The sequence below is a fragment of the Anolis carolinensis genome, unplaced genomic scaffold (genome assembly GCF_035594765.1).
Source record: "Anolis carolinensis isolate JA03-04 unplaced genomic scaffold, rAnoCar3.1.pri scaffold_7, whole genome shotgun sequence".
NCBI classification, from domain to species: domain Eukaryota; kingdom Metazoa; phylum Chordata; class Lepidosauria; order Squamata; family Dactyloidae; genus Anolis; species Anolis carolinensis.
In genome coordinates this window covers 675,257-692,756 of record NW_026943818.1, presented here as the reverse complement: position 1 = coordinate 692,756, position 17,500 = coordinate 675,257, and the positions used below count along the sequence as shown (strand labels likewise).

Genomic DNA, 17,500 nt, shown 5'->3' with positions numbered 1-17,500 from the left:
GTGTTGTCAAATTTCGAGGTTGGGGGGCCTGTAGTTTTGTTGTTTTGTCCGCTGCCCTGATGCCATCACTCTTTTATATATATAGATTATTATTATTATTATTATTATTATTATTATTATTATTATTATTATTATATTATGACACAGCAAACAAGATAGACATGCTGGATTTCATATTATTATTATACTTTGCTCCCCTATTATTATTATTATTACTACTACTACTACTACTACTACTATTATTATCATTCGTGTTGTGGCTCCTTCTGCTATTTCAGAGGACAAAGGATTTGATGGGTTTCAGAGTGATGAGCCTGTCCATACTATGGAGGGAATCACAGCCAGATGAGGCCGATGTTTTGGATTCCAGTCCCTGTTCTCAGGCAACTGTGGAAACAAGGGAAACTGAAAATCCTGGTTTCCCAGAAAATGGCCTTCATCTGGTGGGGAGTTTTCAAGAGAAGCTAGATTAGGCTTGAGAACAGAGGGAGTGAAAAATAGACTAATTAGACGCTCTGAGATAATCCGTGAGAAAAAGACTTTGAAGCCCAAGTGTGTTCGACACGATGTCATGTCTACTTGGTCGAGCTTAAATTAAGGAGTGTGGGCTTCAGGCCTTCAGAGGAGACAACGTTGCCTTAAGGACGACTTTCTTGTTTCAAGTTCATGATTCAAGTCTCCTGTTTGCCTATGTTCTTTGAAGGGATTGCCTTGGAATGAGTTCCTGATTTCACGCTTATGGGATTTATGTCTGAATGACTGCTGTGGATTTTGGCTCTCTGGACTTTGTGTACTTGGATATTTCTGGATTTCTGCTATTTTGGATTCTCTATTCTTCTACCTTGTTTTTCTATTTGTATCTGCTTTTCTAATAAACTTTTGTAGTGAGTACTGCTGGTGTGGTGCTGGGTGAAAAGGTGGTCCAGGACTTGAGTGCAACAATTATGTTCAGACTATGGTTACTGGCCCCATAACCACCCTGTTGGATCTGAGGGCCCGAGTTCAGTGCGGGAAAGGAAACCACCAAGCCGGTCTCATACCTTGCATATCTTGTAGAGCGAGTCCTGTCCGTCTCCACCGGTGTCCTTGAAGTAATCGTGGGCAGGGAAGGTCCGGTTGATGTCGCGGGTGATGGCGCTGTCCTGGGGCGACTCCTGGAAAGCCGGGGAGGGGGAAAGTGGGTGGCCGTTAAAGGGCTGGAGAGCGGCCCAAGCGAGACAACGTCAACCAAGAAACGAATATGGAAATGGAGATTACATGGGTTCCAGGACGTGGTAATTGCTGCAACTGAAACCTGTGAAAGTTATAACAGTACCTATACTTGGACGGCACCAGCGCTCCATATCTTTTTGCCCCGTTGGTGGTCCTGAAATTACCGTATTTCTTCAATTGTGAGTTGCATCCATCAACAAAAATACATCAGATACACCTGCAATTCTAAGACGCGGCCCATTTGTATATAAGGGGGGAAAAGTGTGCCTTGGAACCGGAGAAATTAGTAGTCGCCGGCGTCTCACAATCAAACTTGAAAATCTGTTTTCTTGTCCTGACTTTACTTTAGTTTACCCAATAGACACAAATGCTGGGAATGTTGTGCCCGACCGATTAAGGCTTCCGAGCTCGGCCAATGGCCATCGCGAAGGTCCTTCTGCGGCCGGACAGGAAAGTAGAAAATGTACGGAAACGCTCGGCATTTTTGTCCCCGTTGGTGCAAACAAGAGAGCGAGCGGCTCGGCCATTGTGGGCTCCGCTATTTTTATCCCTTCTTGTGAGAATGGGACGGGCAGGCTGTTTCTCAGGCTTCCAGGGGGAAAGAGAGAGGAGAGGAAGCCCGAGATAAGTGTGAATGTGGCCATTGGCCAGCTTGATTAGCACTGAATGGCCTTGCAGCTTCAAAGCCTGGCTTTGGGGCACTCTCTTGTTGGGAGGTGTAAGCTGGCCCTGATTGTTTCCTGTCTGGAATTCGCCCTAAGTGTTGCACTTTTTATTTACTTTATTTACTCCCAACGATGTGAAGGTCCCCGCCACCAGCTAGGCCTGTGGAAGTTCAGAGGAGCCTCTTTAAACCTGTGGAACTCACTGCTGCAAGATGTGAGAGACGCTCTCTGGGCACTGCTACAAAAGGAGGTTTTGAATTCTCGTCGAATACGGCGAGTTGGCTGTGAATAATATTATTATTTCTTATGAAAATGAGACAAAATGCCATGCTCGTTATTTCCGGAGAAATTTCCCTCTCACTATTTCCCGCATCAGTTATCTTCCGAAAGGGTGCGAAGCTGTTAAAAAAGCAGCCAAGATAATGCCAACGGGAATAAGGCGCAGTGCCTCCTGTATATATATACATATATGTATTCATACATGGTCATTGCTTTGGTTTCTGGGAAACGGAGATAGTGGCCGCCGAACCCGAGCAATCCTCCGTTCACCTGGGATAACACATGCCCTTCGTGCCCCACGACGAGAGGAAATGTGCCGTTCAAACAAAACGCTCGCCCGTCTTTTTTGGGTCCAAGTTCTCCGGATCATCTCGAACCAGAACCAGGTGAACACGACCCATCGGGCGGCTGTTTGATGCCCGCCTCAGCTCCCGTCGCGAGATGGTTCCAGGCCAAATATGGCCATAAATCTGGTTCTAAAAATAAGAGAATCCCCAAGTGATCCCCGGGACGCTTCAGCTGCACTCGTTTCCTTTTAGGGCTCATGTTTCCCACAGGAAAAATATCATAAAGAGAGGCATTTGGTGTGTGTGTGCGTTTTGTGAAAAACCGAACTATAACAACAATCGTATATGTGAAGCTTCGTCCCAAAACACCTGGCCGCAAGGAGGAGGAAACGCGGCCGCGACTTTCAAGATGGGAAAATCAAAACAAGGGATGTTTTCTTAAGGCCTCGTCCCAGTAAGCTCAAGCATCATATCTGCATATCTTTTTGGCCTTCTCACCGAGGCAGTACCTATTGATCTACTCGCTGCTGGGCAGCTACGTGGAAAAGAAAAGCGAAAGAGAAGACAACAGGCATGGGTCAACTTCGGCCCTCTTTCCAGGTGTTTTGGACTTCAACTCCCACCATTCCTATCTTTTGGGCCTTCTCACTGAGGCAGTACCTATTGATCTACTCGCAGCTGGGCACCAACGTGGAAAAGAAAAGCAAAAGAGAAGACAACAGGCATGGGTCAGCTCCGGCCCTCTCTCCAGGTGTTTTGGACTTCAACTCCCACCATTGCTACTTTTTTGGCCTTCTCACTGAGGCAGTACCTATTGATCTACTCGTACCTGGGCACCAACGTGGAAAAGAAAAGCGAAAGAGAAGACAACAGGCATGGGTCAACTTCGGCCCTCTCTCCATGTGTTTTGGACTTCAACTCCACCATTCCTGACCGTGATATTATTCATAAGCATTCATGTAATGGCGCACAGGTTACTCAGCTGTTAGACTTTTCAGGAATGGTGGGAGTTGGAAGTCCAAAACACCTGGAAGGAAAGCCGAAGATTGTCTGTTCTAGAAGCTATTTCAAGAATATATTTTTTTTGTTATGTCCGCAGCAAAAAGAACAACGAAATGGTATGGATGATGGGGAAACGCTCCTCGGGGACAGAGAAAAGGCAGAACTGCTCAACGCCTTCTGTCCCTCCGTCTTCTTTCTCCCTAAAGGCGAACAGGCCCAACTTGGGGAGGACGGAGCAGAAGACACACGAGGGGAAAGGCAGCACGGAAGCGGTAAAGAGGCAGCGCGGGAATATCTGCCTGTCCCAAAGGGAGTAAAGTCTCTTCCAGCCAATTAACGGAGCAGAGAAAGCAACAGGGGAAATGCAGCACCGTATAGGTAAAGAAGCAGGACAGGAATATCTAGTGATTCTGAATTGATTCATGTGGGGGGCGGACTACAACGCAAGAACACTCCCCTCCGACAAATACTTTCCACAGAGCTTTGAAAATTTTGAAAATTTCAGCAGGGATCCCGTCAGGTCCGCTGGCTTTGTTATTGTTTTGTTGGCTGATGGCATTGCTGACTTCTTCCAGCTGGTTTGCTAAACCTTATATTTTTGATATATATATATATATGGGTGTGTAAGTGTGCAATGTGCAAGTTGTTTCCGGTGGCCCCCATCCTCTTTCTGTCCCATCCAACGGGGCCTTTGAGGCCGTCCACGCAGATCCCAGAGGAGTCCCAGGGACAGACTATTTATTCCTTCTTCTGTCCTGCTTCAAAACTAAAACGTGGCCTCGCACGACTCCTCTTCCATCTCTTGCCTCCCGTGACCAAAAGATTTAAATAATGCAGGCGGCTTCGCGTGCACAGAAAAATACAAATGCATTGCACACACACGTTGGTCCAAACGTGAAAAATGTATGAGCTCTATATGCAGTATAGGGTTTGGTGCAGGAGGTGGATTCCCCAGAGCAAACGGGAGTTTTTTTTCTCCCCTTAACTCATGCACGCCATGGGGAAAATAATCAAGTTGTGCGTGTCTGTGAAAGGGAAGCGTCAGGAAACACACTGGAAATCAGGAAGGCGCAAAGGGAAAAGAAGCACGTGGCTAAAAGCAAAAGAATAGGTAGACAAGGCTGGGAACGAAATCATTTTGGGACTCGGAAGGCCCGCAACAACAACAACAACAAGTTTAGATTGAGCATGTTCTCCAGAACATATTCCACCAGAAATAAATGCAGAACGACGACGGGCTTTTTTGTGATGTCACAAGAACAGTCAACATATAGGTCCTGGAGGTAAAACTGGCAAGAATCCATAGCCTGTTGGGCTACCCAAACCGTGAGAAGAATTCGAAACACAACACCAATGTTGCCCGTCTGTGGGATGATAACTCAGGGCTCTCCTCAGAAGTCCACAAAACAGGAGATGGGAGCAATAGCCATGGTTGTTTACCTTTGGGAATGTGTCTTTGGAGAGACACACATTCCCCTCCAAGTGTTTTGGACTCCAACTCCCACCATTCCTAAAAGCCTCAGGCCCTTTCCTTTTATCCATCAGTCGCTTAAGCTGGGAAACATGAACAGGAGACCGATCTTCATGACCAACATTGTCTCCTGAAGCCAAACCACTCAATTTAAGCCCGTCCAGGCTCCCATGAGATCGTGCCCAACGCACCTGGGCTTCAAGGTCTTATCTCGAATCCGCTGGGAAGACCTAGTTTGCTTGCTTTTCACACCCTGCGTTCTCAAGTCTAATCTGCACTCTCTTGAAAACTCCTCGTCATTCTCGAGGGGGGAAAGGGCCTGAGGCTGTTAGGAATGGTGGGAGTTGGAGTCCAAAACACCTGGAGGGAGGGTCAGAGTTGGCCCATGCCTGCCATACAGCCACCAAAACCACAAGTCGACCAAACAGACCCACTCGGTGTCACGGATGTCTCTGAACTGCCTCCCTTTATCTTGAGTGAACGCACAATTACAACATACTATGGGATTTGCAGTTTGGTGAGAAGCAATCAGAGATGGCTTGTACCAGAGATTTCCAGCACAGGATTTTAAGATATTTGTCAAGCAAAGCCATAGCATTAAGTACCCAACGTTGCCCTTTTTGCACTAAGATTTGGACCTCAACCATCCAGAACCCCCAATTTGTGTCAGCTATGGGCTCTACTGTCTGCGGCCACCCATCCACCCAAATATTTGGTACCAAACATTGCTCTTTTTGCAAGGATGCTCCATGCACTAGGATGTGGACCTCAACCATCCAGAATCCCCAGGACATCCGAGACCGCCCACCCACCCAAATGTTCTCTACTCCGGTGTGCCATTTCCGCGCATAAGTGCCTCTTGACAAGACGGCATCGGGAGCCGAACAGAGGCAACGGGGAGAGTGTTTCTTCCCAGCGCATGCAACGCCCCCAGCGCATGAGTCAGCTCTGGGACCACGCTGCTTTCTCAATGCGTGGGTACAACCCACCTTCAAGAGTCGCCCGAAAATCCACTAACTGAGGATCGAAACAGAAGGCCTCGTTTTTTGGTCGGAAGGAGAGAGACGACCTTCCTGAGAGACCATCCATTGCACATCGCCAGTGATACATCGATGCTCTTCTTTGTCCTTCGGGTTTCTGGTTTCGGAATCGGCCGTTTATTGCCGTTTCTGAACCAAGCACCGACCAATGCTGTTTCTTGCCATCGCAATCCTACATGCCGTATTTTTAAAATTCCCACAACAACATAGGATTTATCTCCCTCCCCCTTGACCGGCTGGCATATCACGCAAGCCAGAGAGGCACCCAGGTATTTAAAAGCAGGTACAGTAGAGTCTCACTTATCCAACGTAAACGGGCCGGCAGAATGTTGGATAAGGGAATATGTTGGATAGTAAGGAGAGATTAAGGAAAAACCTATTAAACATTAAATTAGGTTATGATTTTACAAATTGAGCACCAAAACATCATGATATACAACAAACTGGACAGAAAAAGTAGTTCATTACACAGCAATGCTGTGTAGTAATTACTGTATTTACAAATTTAGCACCAAAATATCATGATTTATTGAAAACACCGACTACAAAAATGTGTTGGATAATCCAGAACGTTGGATAAGCGAGGCTTGGATAAGTGAGACTCTACTGTATTTAAAAGGAACACATTGCTACGGAGCCAAGTTTACCCTGAACCGCATCTTTTGCAAATCCGCATCCTTTCAAAATCCAAACCAAAGGACAGAAACGGTTTCTCCGCTCGTTCTTTTAAGAAAAGGAAAACACTTTATTCAGCGGCTCAATTCGGCCTCCTCCAAAAGTCATCCCGTCACTACAGACAATTGAGTTTCATTTTCAAATACTGGGCTTCTAAATCACAAACGGACGTCCTAATTGGGTGGTGGGAAGGAGTGAGAAACAGGGACGAACACAAGGAGGGGCGGAAGGTTCGGGGACGGCATCCCTGCATCGTTGCACACCGAAATCCAAACGTTCAAGTGTTTACATTTTTTGCAATATGTCTATAAGGGGTTGGGAATGGGTCGGGAAAAGTGCCGAAACAGGGATCCCAGGGCAAACACAAGGAGGGGTGTGAGGTTCGGACGGGGCGGCATCCCTGCATCGTTGCACACCGAAATCCAAACGTTCAAGTGTTTACATTTTTTTTGCAATATGTCTATAAGGGTCTGAAAAGGGGGGAAGGAGAAAAAGACAACACCGTTTGGCCCCTTGAGTTTTGGAAATATACTTTGGCATATGCACAGACAGACAAACCAACGAACGAAACCGGGGGGGAAACACCGTCATAGACCACTGAGACATTCCCGCAGGGACGCAAACAGAGGTCTCCAAGCACCTGGAAGGGTCTCGCCCTCCTCACATGCACACCATCGTCACCCAGCGCCCACTGGTTTCCAGTTGCTCCGACTGGGACGCCTTTCCCCACCCCAAGCGAGACACCAGACAGACTTCACATGCTTATGGGGATCCCGGATTCTTCTCAATCGGCACAAGGTTCCCTCTCGGACACATGTGTATTTTTTGCAAACCTGGGCATGTTTTTAAAGGCCTCGCTGGCGGCTCAGGCCTGGCAGCCGTTGGAGGGCCGCTTGCTCCGGGAGGCGGAGGAGTCCCTGGCAGGGCGGTGCCGGGCGCAGGCGGCGCAGAGGGCGCCCGAGAGGCGCTTGAGGCCCTTCTGGAAGACGCTGTTGGAGAGGCTGTAGATGACACAGTTGCAAAAGCTGTTGCTGATGGCCAGCCAGGTGGTCAGGAAGGAGGCCGCGCGGCTGCGGTAGACGGAGGAGCTCTCCAGGAGGAAGTAGACGATGTAGGGCAGCCACAGGGCGTAGAAGACGCTGGTGATGCGCAGGAGCACCATGGCGTAGCGCCTGTCCGGGCAGGGCTGGGCCTCGGCCGCCTCCCCGCCCTCCTGCGCCCCGAAGCGCGCCCGCCGCTCGCTGATCTCCTTGGTGTGCTGCCGGCAGATGCGGAAGATGCTGAAGTAGGTGAAGCAGACCACCAAGGCGGCCGGGGCGTAGAGCGTGGCCACGATGAAGAGCGTGAAGGCCGCGCGCGTCTCCCAGGCGTCGGCGCACCAGCGGAAGACGTCCCCGTGGTAGCCCGGCTTGCCCCAGCCGAAGAAGGCCGGCAGGAAGACGGCGCCCGAGTAGAGCCAGACGAGCAGGATGCAGAGGCGCAGGCGGCAGGGCGTGACCAGCGTGTTGTAGGTCAGCGGCTGCGTGATGGCCAGGTAGCGGTCCACGCTGATGCAGGCCAGCGAGGCCATGGAGACGCTCTTGAGCACCGAGACCGCGTAGCCAAAGGCCTGGCAGACCAGCGGCTCCGGCAGGAAGGCCAGGCGGTGGCGCAGCAGCGAGAGCGAGGGCACCAGGCAGCTGACGCCCACCAGCAGGTCCGCGTAGGCCATGGTCTGGATGAAGTAGCTGGTGGTGTGGTGGTTGAGCAGCGGGGCGCAGTGGAAGACCAGGATCACCACCACGTTGCCCGAGATGATCAGCACGGTCAGGAAGACGATGATGACCGCCTCCAGCAGGCAGACGTCCGGCGCCTCCGGGTAGCCGGCCGCCAAGAGGCAGAAGGGCTTGCCCGCAGTGTGGCTCTGGTTGCCCCCGCCACCGCCGTCCAGCGAGGCGTTCATCCTGCGGCAACGCTCGCTCACTCACTCACTCATTCCGCCGCCACTGTCATTGCAGCTGCCTCATGTGCCGCCTCGCTGGAGGAGGATGCTTCCGCGATGCTTCTGATTCCGCGATGCTTCTGATTCCTCCGGGTGGGCATTGTCATTGTCCACAAGGCTGCCCACCCACCCAAAATGGGGTAAGCAGGGGCACCCTTCCCTGCCCCTCCACCTCTGCAACACAACTGTTTCGGGGGAGAGAGAGAGAGAAAGAGAAGGAGAGGAGAGAAGGAATGAAGGAAGGAAGGAGAAGAGGAGCTCCAGCAATCGCCAGCCACGCAAGGTTCGCAAGGGGCGGGCTCTGGGAGGAAAGAAAAGAAAGGAAGGAAGGGAGGAGGAAGCGAGACAGAGAGAGAGAGAGAGAGAGAGAGAGAGAGAGAGAGAGAGAGGAAGGAGGGCTTGCTTTATAGCATCCCTCCCTCCTTCCGAGGAGGATGCGCTAGCTCAGCACAGCACACTCCCCGCCCACAACACTGCAGGGCTCCCACTGGCCAAACTCCTCGCGGGAGACGAATTGAGAGAGAGGCGAATTGAGAGAGAGAGAGAGAGAGAGAGAGAGGATGCTCCTGCTCTCGTCCTGCAGACACAGAGAGAGAGACAAAGGGCAGCCCATGCCCAGCGCATGCAGAGAGAGCCAGGCGCATGCATGCACTCCCTCGGAGCAGCTGCAGGAAAGCAGTGGTGTGCCAAGGGAAGGAAGGAAGGAAGGAAGGAAGAGACGAGACGAGACGAGACGAGACCCCAGGTGTTATGTGCAGCGAGGAGAGGAAGGGGAGGCCATGCTGAGAGCCTCCTTCCCCCCCCCCCCCCCCCAGAGCTGCAGAAAGGGGCAGTCGGGCGGTCGGACTCCTGGACTCCTCGCAGGAAGAGCTTCTCCTTCAGGTTTCCATGAATGGATGGTTCGATGGATGGTTGGGTGGTGGTCTCGAGCTCAGCCCTACCACACAGGCGACGCAGAGCCCAAGCGAGGCTCAAAGCCACTCCTCTCTCTGTGTCTCCGCAAACACTCTCTTCCATGTGTCATTGAGCCACACACTCGGTCCCACCTTGGTCCCTTTCCCCCCAAATGTACTCTCTGTACATGGATGGGGAACGTGCCCTTTCAGGCTCCCGAAATCAGTGTGGTTCTGGACGCGATGGCCCGAAAAAAGGACCTTTCCGTAGCCAAGCAAACCAGGGATCCATCTCGCAGGCAAACCCCTCAATTTCTGAGTCTTTCTTGCCGAAGAAAGCCCTACGAAATGCATAAGTCGGGAGGGTCAGGATTTTCCCAATCTGATGGCCATGACTTCCTTAATGATCTTTTCCAGAATCTTGCCTGGTATCACCTTGACAGCATCCTCTTTCAGGATTTTGAACAGCTCAGCTGGGATCCCGTCGTCTCCTGCTGCCTTGTTCTTAGCAATGCTTCTTAAAGCCCATTCAACCTCACTCCTCAGGATGTCTGGTTCTAATTCACTCACCACACCACCAAAGTTATCCTCAATATTATTATCTTTTCATCACCTTGACAGCATTATCTTTCTAGTTTTAAACAGTTCAGCTGGGATCCCGTCATCTCCTGCTGCCTCGTTATTAGAAATGCTTCTTAAGGCCCATTCAACCTCACTCCTCAGGATGTCTGGTTCTAATTCACTCACCACACCACCAAAGTTATCAATATTATTACCTTTTCATCACCTAGACAGCATCCTCTTTCAAGTTTTAAACAGTTCGGCTGGGATCCCGTCGTCTCCTGCTGCCTCGCTATTAGCAATGCTTCTTAAGGCCCGTTCAACCTCGCTCCTCAAGATGTCTGGTTCTAATTCACTCACCACACCACCAAAGTTATCCTCAATATTATTATCTTTTCATCACCTTGACAGCATCCCCTTTCCAGTTTTAAACAGTTCAGCTGGGATACCGTCGTCTCCTGCTGCCTCGTTACTAGAAATGCTTCTTAAGGCCCATTCAACCTTGCTCCTCAGGATGTCTGGTTCTAATTCACTCACTACAGCCGTTACCTCTGTCTGTGTATTGTCTGTCCTTGTATAATGCCGTATGTGTGTTTTATAAGCCACTCTGAGAAGGGCAAGGTATAAATACTGTAAATAATAATTCTGCCGCCTTGGAAGGCACAGAAAGACTCAACGGTTTGGGTCGTCTGGTGGGAATGAGGGAACATGAGAGGTTGAAAAGAGCACCTTCCACCAGAGGTTACCCTAGAGCAGGCATGGCATGGGCAAATCCTAACACCCTCATATACGTGGCATTTGTTTTCCACTTGTGAATCATTCTGGGACTGGCTCTGAGACAAAAGTTCCTTCCTGGTCCCGGCAGAAGGTGGCCTGTGCATCCCACCCATGAGAAGACATTACAATGGTGACGGCGGAGAGAATGGGAAAGACGACCGCAAAGGAGGACCGAGTCCAACAACAAGGATGGAGGCACAAGAAGAACCTCCCCAAAGAGAGATCGATATCAGTGCTGCGAGAATCACTACTCAGCCCGAGTCGGTGCTGCGAACACATTATATACAAATAGTCCAGCGGCCATTTTCTTTGTTTACTTTTTTGTGCCCTTGGATTTTATGGCAATTATTTCAAGTTGGGAAATGAAAGGTTCAAGTGCCAAGGGCGGTCCCGATCCATCGAGTTACGTAGGAGTCTCCATCCAACCAAAACAAATACATATATACTTTGGACTTCAGATAGATAGAACAGGACAGGAAGCTCAGCAGAAGTTTCAGCATGCAAGGGAAAAGCTCAGGCTGTGGCGCAGGCTGGAGAGCAGCTGCAATGAATCACTGCAATGAATCACTCTGACCAGGAGGTCATGAGTTCGAGGCCCGCTCGGAGCCATGTTTGTCTTGTCTTTGTTCTATGTTAAAAGGAATTGAATGTTTGCCTATCTGTGTAATGTGATCTGCCCTGAGTCCCCTTCGGGGTGAGAAGGGTGGAATATAAATGCTGTAAATAATAATAATAATAATAATAATAATAATAATAATAATAATAATAATAACTCTGCCTGTCCCCTGGGCTGAGTGGGTTGCTAGGAGAACAAGTGGGCAGAGCTTAGCCTTCTAATTGGCAGCAATTGGATAAAAACAATTATTCCTCTCCCTGTAATTAGGACTTTATTTTTCTTTTCTTTTTGTTGTATCAACCTAGAGGCGTGGATGATGGGTTGTGTTGTCAAATTTCGAGGTTGGGGGGCCTGTAGTTTTGTTGTTTTGTTGGTCGCCGGGATTCCATCACTCTTTTATATATATAGATACACCAATGCACATTATCCAGGACTATAATTCCATTTAGTATTCCTTCCACGAATGGGAATCCTCTTTGCATAACAAAGCCAGCAAGCACCTCGTTCCAACAGAAGGATCGATTCATGGAAGCTAGGATAGTCAACCCAAAATCTGTTCAGTTAAATTCCCAACGCAAATGGGAAGGAAGAACATTGCCAGGAGTCAACACAACGTGCACATGCTTTAAACTGGTGATTCCCAAACTCCAAAAGGACTTCAAAGCCTCGGAAATTCAGATACAGTTTGTCCCATTCTCTCACATACAGATAGACAGAATTCAAAGACGGAGCCATGTTCATCTAGAACAGGGGTCTTCAAACTGAAGCAATCCTTCAGACTGTTGAGGGGCCGAATTATCATTTGAAGGAAAAAAAATGAACAAATTCCTATGCACACTGCATATGTCTTATTTGTAGTGCAAAAACAACAACAACAACAACAATGATGAAAGAAAAATACAATATTTAAAAATAAAAACAATTTTAACCAACTCAAACCGATCAGGATTTCAATGGGAAGTGTGGACCTGCTTCTGGCCAACAAGATAGTCAAGTGAATTAGGATTATTGTTGTTGTGTGCCTTCAAGTCATTTCAGATTTTGGGCGAGCCTAAGTCAAAAATTTATTTATTATTTATTTATTTGTTTACTACATTTATATCCTGTCCTTCTCACCCCAAAGGGGACTCAGAGCAGCTTACAATTTATATCTATATACAATATACTAGCTGTGCCCGGCCACGCGTTGCTGTGGCAAAGTGGTGGTGGTATTGGTTAAAAATTGTTGCATAATTTTTATTTGATGTTATTTGTATTTTTTAATTAATTTTATTGTAAGTTATCTTTTTATTTATTATATTTTATTATATTCTTGTATTTTTATTTATTTTCTGTTATTATAGTATTTTATTGTATTAATTTTTTTGCGTTTTTAATTATTTTTTAGTGTTTTTTATTATTTTTTATTGGGTTGCTAGGAGACCAAGTTGGAGGAGCTTAGCCTTCTAACTGGCAGCAATTGGATAAAAGCAATTATTCCTCTCTCTGTAATTAGGACTTTATTTTTCTTTTCTTTTTGTTGTATCTATCTAGAGGCATGGATGATGAGTTGTGTTGTCAAATTTCGAGGTTGGGGGGGCCTGTAGTTTTGATGTTTTGTGGGTCGCCGTGATGCCATCACTCTTTTATATATATAGATTATATTAATAGCATAGAACAATATTAGCATTATATATTACTACTAGCTGTGCCCGGCCACGCGTTGCTGTGGCAAAGGAGTGGTGTTAATGGTTAAAAAATGTTGTGTAATTTTTATTTGACGTTATTTACAATTTTTTATTAATTTTATTGTAAGTTATATTTTTATTTATTATATTTTATTATTTTCTTGTATTATTTTTAGTTATTTTCTGTTATTATAGTATTTTATTGTATTAATTTTTTAGTGTTTTTTATTACTTTTTTTTGGGTTGCTAGGAGACCAAGTTGGAGGAGCTTAGCCTTCTAACTGGCAGCAACTGGATAAATGCAATTATTCCTCTCTCTCTAATTAGGACTTTATTTTTCTTTTCTTTTTGTTGTATCAACCTAGAGGCATGGATGATGGGTTGTGTTGTCAAATTTCAAGGTTGGGGGGCCTGTAGTTTTGATGTTTTGTGGGTCGCCGTGATGCCATCACTCTTTTATATATATAGATATTGAATTATACCACTATATTGTAATATTGTTAGTAATATTACATGCAATCATAGAATCATAGAATAGTAGAGTTGGAAGAGACCTCATGGGCCATCCAGTCCAACCCCCTGCTAAGAAGCAGGAAATCGCATTCAAAGCACCCCCGACAGATGGCCATCCAGCCTCTGCTTAAAAGCCTCCAAGGAAGGAGCCTCCACCACGGCCCCGGGGAGAGAGTTCCACTGCCGAACAGCCCTTCTCACAGTGAGGAAGTTCTTCCTGATGTTAATATATAATTAATATATAATATATAATTAATATATAATTAATATTATTATATGGTATTATTATTAGTATTACATTGCATTACATTATAATATTTCTATCAATATTATATGTATATACAATATTATATTATTAAAACTGATATAAAAATATTATATTATAAAACTGAGGGCAGGGGCCAGGTAAATGACCTTGGAGGGCCGCATCCGGCCCCCGGGCCTTAGTTTGGGGACCCCTGGTTTAGAATATCAGTGTGCAAAGATAACACTCACATTAACCTTTAGGCAAGGGGTGCATCGGAACCATAGGATTAATCCAGTTCGACATTTTCACCTGTTAGGAAATTATCCAGAGGACGTGGAAATGCAGAAGTGCAGCCACCGTTTGCTTCCCTTGCCTGGACTTTCAGGCCAGCTGTGCTTAAGAGCGTATTGCACACGGGTATAGCTTATTGCAGTTACATTCTACTCCCCTGTTGTCAAAAAATAAATATTTTCCCGCGCTTCGAAGAGTATGTTCCGCCTAGAACTCCCATGGAGCAACCGCAAAGGATGCCGGGACACGGGCGACCCGGCTTCGTTTTGCACCCGCGCTGTTGGGCCTACCTTGGTGATGAGGATCCGGTACTTCTCCACCAAGTGGTCGTTGTTGTGACAGCCGGCGAGCAGCTGCCAGACCTCCCCGCGCAGGGCTTCGGGGACCCCGCTGCGCACCAGCGCCGACAGCGTCTTGGGCCGGACGCTCAGGTTCAGGTGCCTGCAAGAGAGGACGCCGGTGGACCCCTAAGACGCTTGGAAATCACAGGCTTCTACACGCCTCCTATATGCATTCAATGGAGAGAGCTGACTATATTACATGGATGCATTGGCGTGCGTTTTCCCTTAACTCTATGTTGTCGGAGGTTGTGGGCGGGACTACACACCATGTGACCAAGTGAGACTCCATTTTGGAATGCGTTTGATTCAGAAGTCAGTTGAGGCTTGAGTCAGTTTGAGTACAGAAGTCAGTTGAGCCTCGGATAAAAGGGTGGACTATAAATAATATATTATTATCTATATATATAAAAGAGTGATGGCATCACGGCAGTGGACAAAACAACAAAAGTAAACACCCCACAACCTTGAAAATTGACAGCACAACCCCTCATCCATGCCTCTAGGTTGATACAACAAAAAGAAAAGAAAAATAAAGTCCTAATTAGAGGGAGAGGAATAATTGTTTTTATCCAATTGCTGCCAGTTAGAAGGCTAAGCTCCACTCACTTGGTCTCCTAGCAACCCACTCAGCCCAGGGGACCCTTTACCTTAACTACCACCAATTCCTCAATACTTTATTTCCCATACCATCATACTTCGCCACAGCAACACGTGGCCGGGCACAGCTAGTTATTTATAATATTATTACCTATTTTGGTCTCTTGAGAGCATGTCAAAGCAATATATTTTATGGGAGAGTAGGGGTTTTTTTGGGCCACTGAAATAATTTATTTATTATTTATTTGCGACATTTATATCCCGCCCTTCTCACCCCGAAGGGGACTCAGGGCAGTTTACAAGTATATATACATACAATATATTATATTATACAACTATATCGCAATATTATTAGTAATATTGCATGTAATATAAATATATTTCAAGTAATATAAATATACAATTATAATAGTGAACTATAATTATTATTACATTGTATTACATCATAATATTATTATTAATATTACATGAAATAAATTATAATTATAATAACGCTTGGGAAGTGTTTGACTTGTGATTTTGTGACACGAAATCCAGCATATCTATCTTGTTTGCTGTGTCATACTATGTCGTTGTGTCAATAATAATAATTATTATAATAACAACAACACCGCTTAGGAAGTTTTCAACTTGTGATTTTGTGATACGAAATCCAGCATATCTATCTTGGTTGCTGTGTCATACTATGTTGTTGTGTCAATAATAATAATAATAACAAATCTTGGGAAGTGTTCGACTTGTGATTTTGTGACACAAAATCCAGCATATCTATCTTATTTGCTGTGTCATACTATGTCGTTGTGTCAATAATAATAATAATAATAATAATAATGCTTGGGAAGTTTTCGACTTGTGATTTTGTGATATGAAATCCAGCATATCCATCTTGGTTGCTGTGTCATACTATATCGTTGTGTCAATAATAATAATAATAATATTAACAACAACAACGCTTAGGAAGTGTTCGACTTGTGATTTTGTGATATGAAATCCAGCATATCTATTTTGTTTACTGTGTCATACTATGTTGTTGTGTCAATCATAATAATAATAATAATAATATAAAACTTCATTTATATACCGCCCTATCTCCTCAGGGGACTCAGGGAGGTTTCCAACATGAAAAACAGTACAATACAATGCACATAATAAACAGAACCATCCAATGATTTAAAATAATACAGACGGTAAACATAAATTCACAACATAGGTAAAAGGTAAAGGTTTTCCCCTGACGTTAAGTCCAGTCATGTCTGACTCAGGGGATTGTTGCTCATCTCCATTTCTAAGCCCAAGAGCCGGCGTTGTCCGTAGACACCTCCAAGGTCATGTGGCCACTGGCATGGCTGCATGGAGCACTGTTACCTTCCCGCCGGAGCGGTACCTATTGATCTACTCACATTGGCATGTTTTTGAACTGCTAGGTTGGCAGGAGCTGGGGCTAACAGTGGGCGCTCACTCCGCTCCTGGGATTTGAACCTGGGACCTTTCACAACATACATACACACAAATAACACTTCTGAAGATCTGCTCTACGTTTTGTGCATTGGCATATCTTTATTCCTAACAGTACAGAGAGATAACCAGGTATATCAGTCTAACAACTGAGAAACCTAAATTGCAGAAAGGGAGACGCCAGGGGGAGAAAGTCCCAAAGAGAGGAGAAGCCGCTTACCACTTGGACAAGAGGTCTCCCCAGGTCTCCAGGATTTTTTCGGCACACTCCTTCGAGACATCCCCGGAGCCGCTCAGGAGGGGTTCGTCGTTGTCTGCAACGTACACAAAACAGTCCGAAACCATAGTGGGGACAGACCCAGATTGAGCAGGCTGACAGACCAGAGGGGCCCCTGCTCACCTTCCTCTTCGTCGTCCTCGGGCGGGGAGGGGATCATGGAGCCCTGGGACCCCGACTGGGGCAGGCGCAGGGCCGGGCTGGCCGTGGTCTTCCGCCGCTCCCGCTCCGACTCGCTCTCCAGGCACACCACTTCGTAGAGCGTGTCCGTCCCGCTCTTCCGGTCCTTCTGCTTGATCTGAAAGAAGGGGGGGACCGTGCCCGTCAAGCCCTGTGCTGGGAGCCCCCCAAGGAGAAAGGCCAACCTGGAAGCGCTCTCACCTGCTTCAGCTTCAGAAAGAAGTTCTCGGTGGAGCTGCGCTTGCTGAAGGGCCAGAAGAGCCTCTCGTTCGGGGGACAGACGCGGACTTTGGTCTCCAGCAGGAACCGGACGGGTTCCTGGACCTCCGTGACCACCAGATCCACCGCCGTGGTCAAGAACAGCACTTTGTCTGGGGACAGGCAGCGAGAGAGAAAGACGGTGAGAAGGTGTCTCTGTTTCCCCCAATTAGAGTTGCCTTCATCTATATATATAAAAGGGTAATGGCGTTTCG

The 17,500-nt window shown here is 46.9% G+C and overlaps 2 protein-coding genes across 4 annotated transcripts in view; both read right to left on the bottom strand.

The window, feature by feature from the left end:
* The window catches only part of rabgap1 (RAB GTPase activating protein 1), a 53,035-nt gene that overhangs the window by 16,481 nt on the left and 19,054 nt on the right, over positions 1-17,500 (bottom strand). For all 3 annotated transcript variants that reach the window (XM_062959990.1, XM_062959988.1, XM_062959989.1), the window contains 5 exons: positions 17,229-17,398; positions 16,971-17,145; positions 16,791-16,884; positions 14,468-14,618; positions 1,041-1,154 (listed from right to left, as the gene is read on the bottom strand). In XM_062959990.1, coding sequence (XP_062816060.1) covers positions 1,041-1,154; positions 14,468-14,618; positions 16,791-16,884; positions 16,971-17,145; positions 17,229-17,398 — 704 coding nt within the window. The remainder of the gene's footprint in view (positions 1-1,040; positions 1,155-14,467; positions 14,619-16,790; positions 16,885-16,970; positions 17,146-17,228; positions 17,399-17,500) is intronic.
* gpr21 (G protein-coupled receptor 21) lies at positions 6,678-14,453 on the bottom strand. Its single transcript, XM_062960000.1, has one exon. It carries the CDS (start codon positions 8,571-8,573, stop codon positions 7,497-7,499), a length of 1,077 nt encoding a protein of 358 aa, XP_062816070.1. The 5' UTR covers positions 8,574-14,453; the 3' UTR covers positions 6,678-7,496.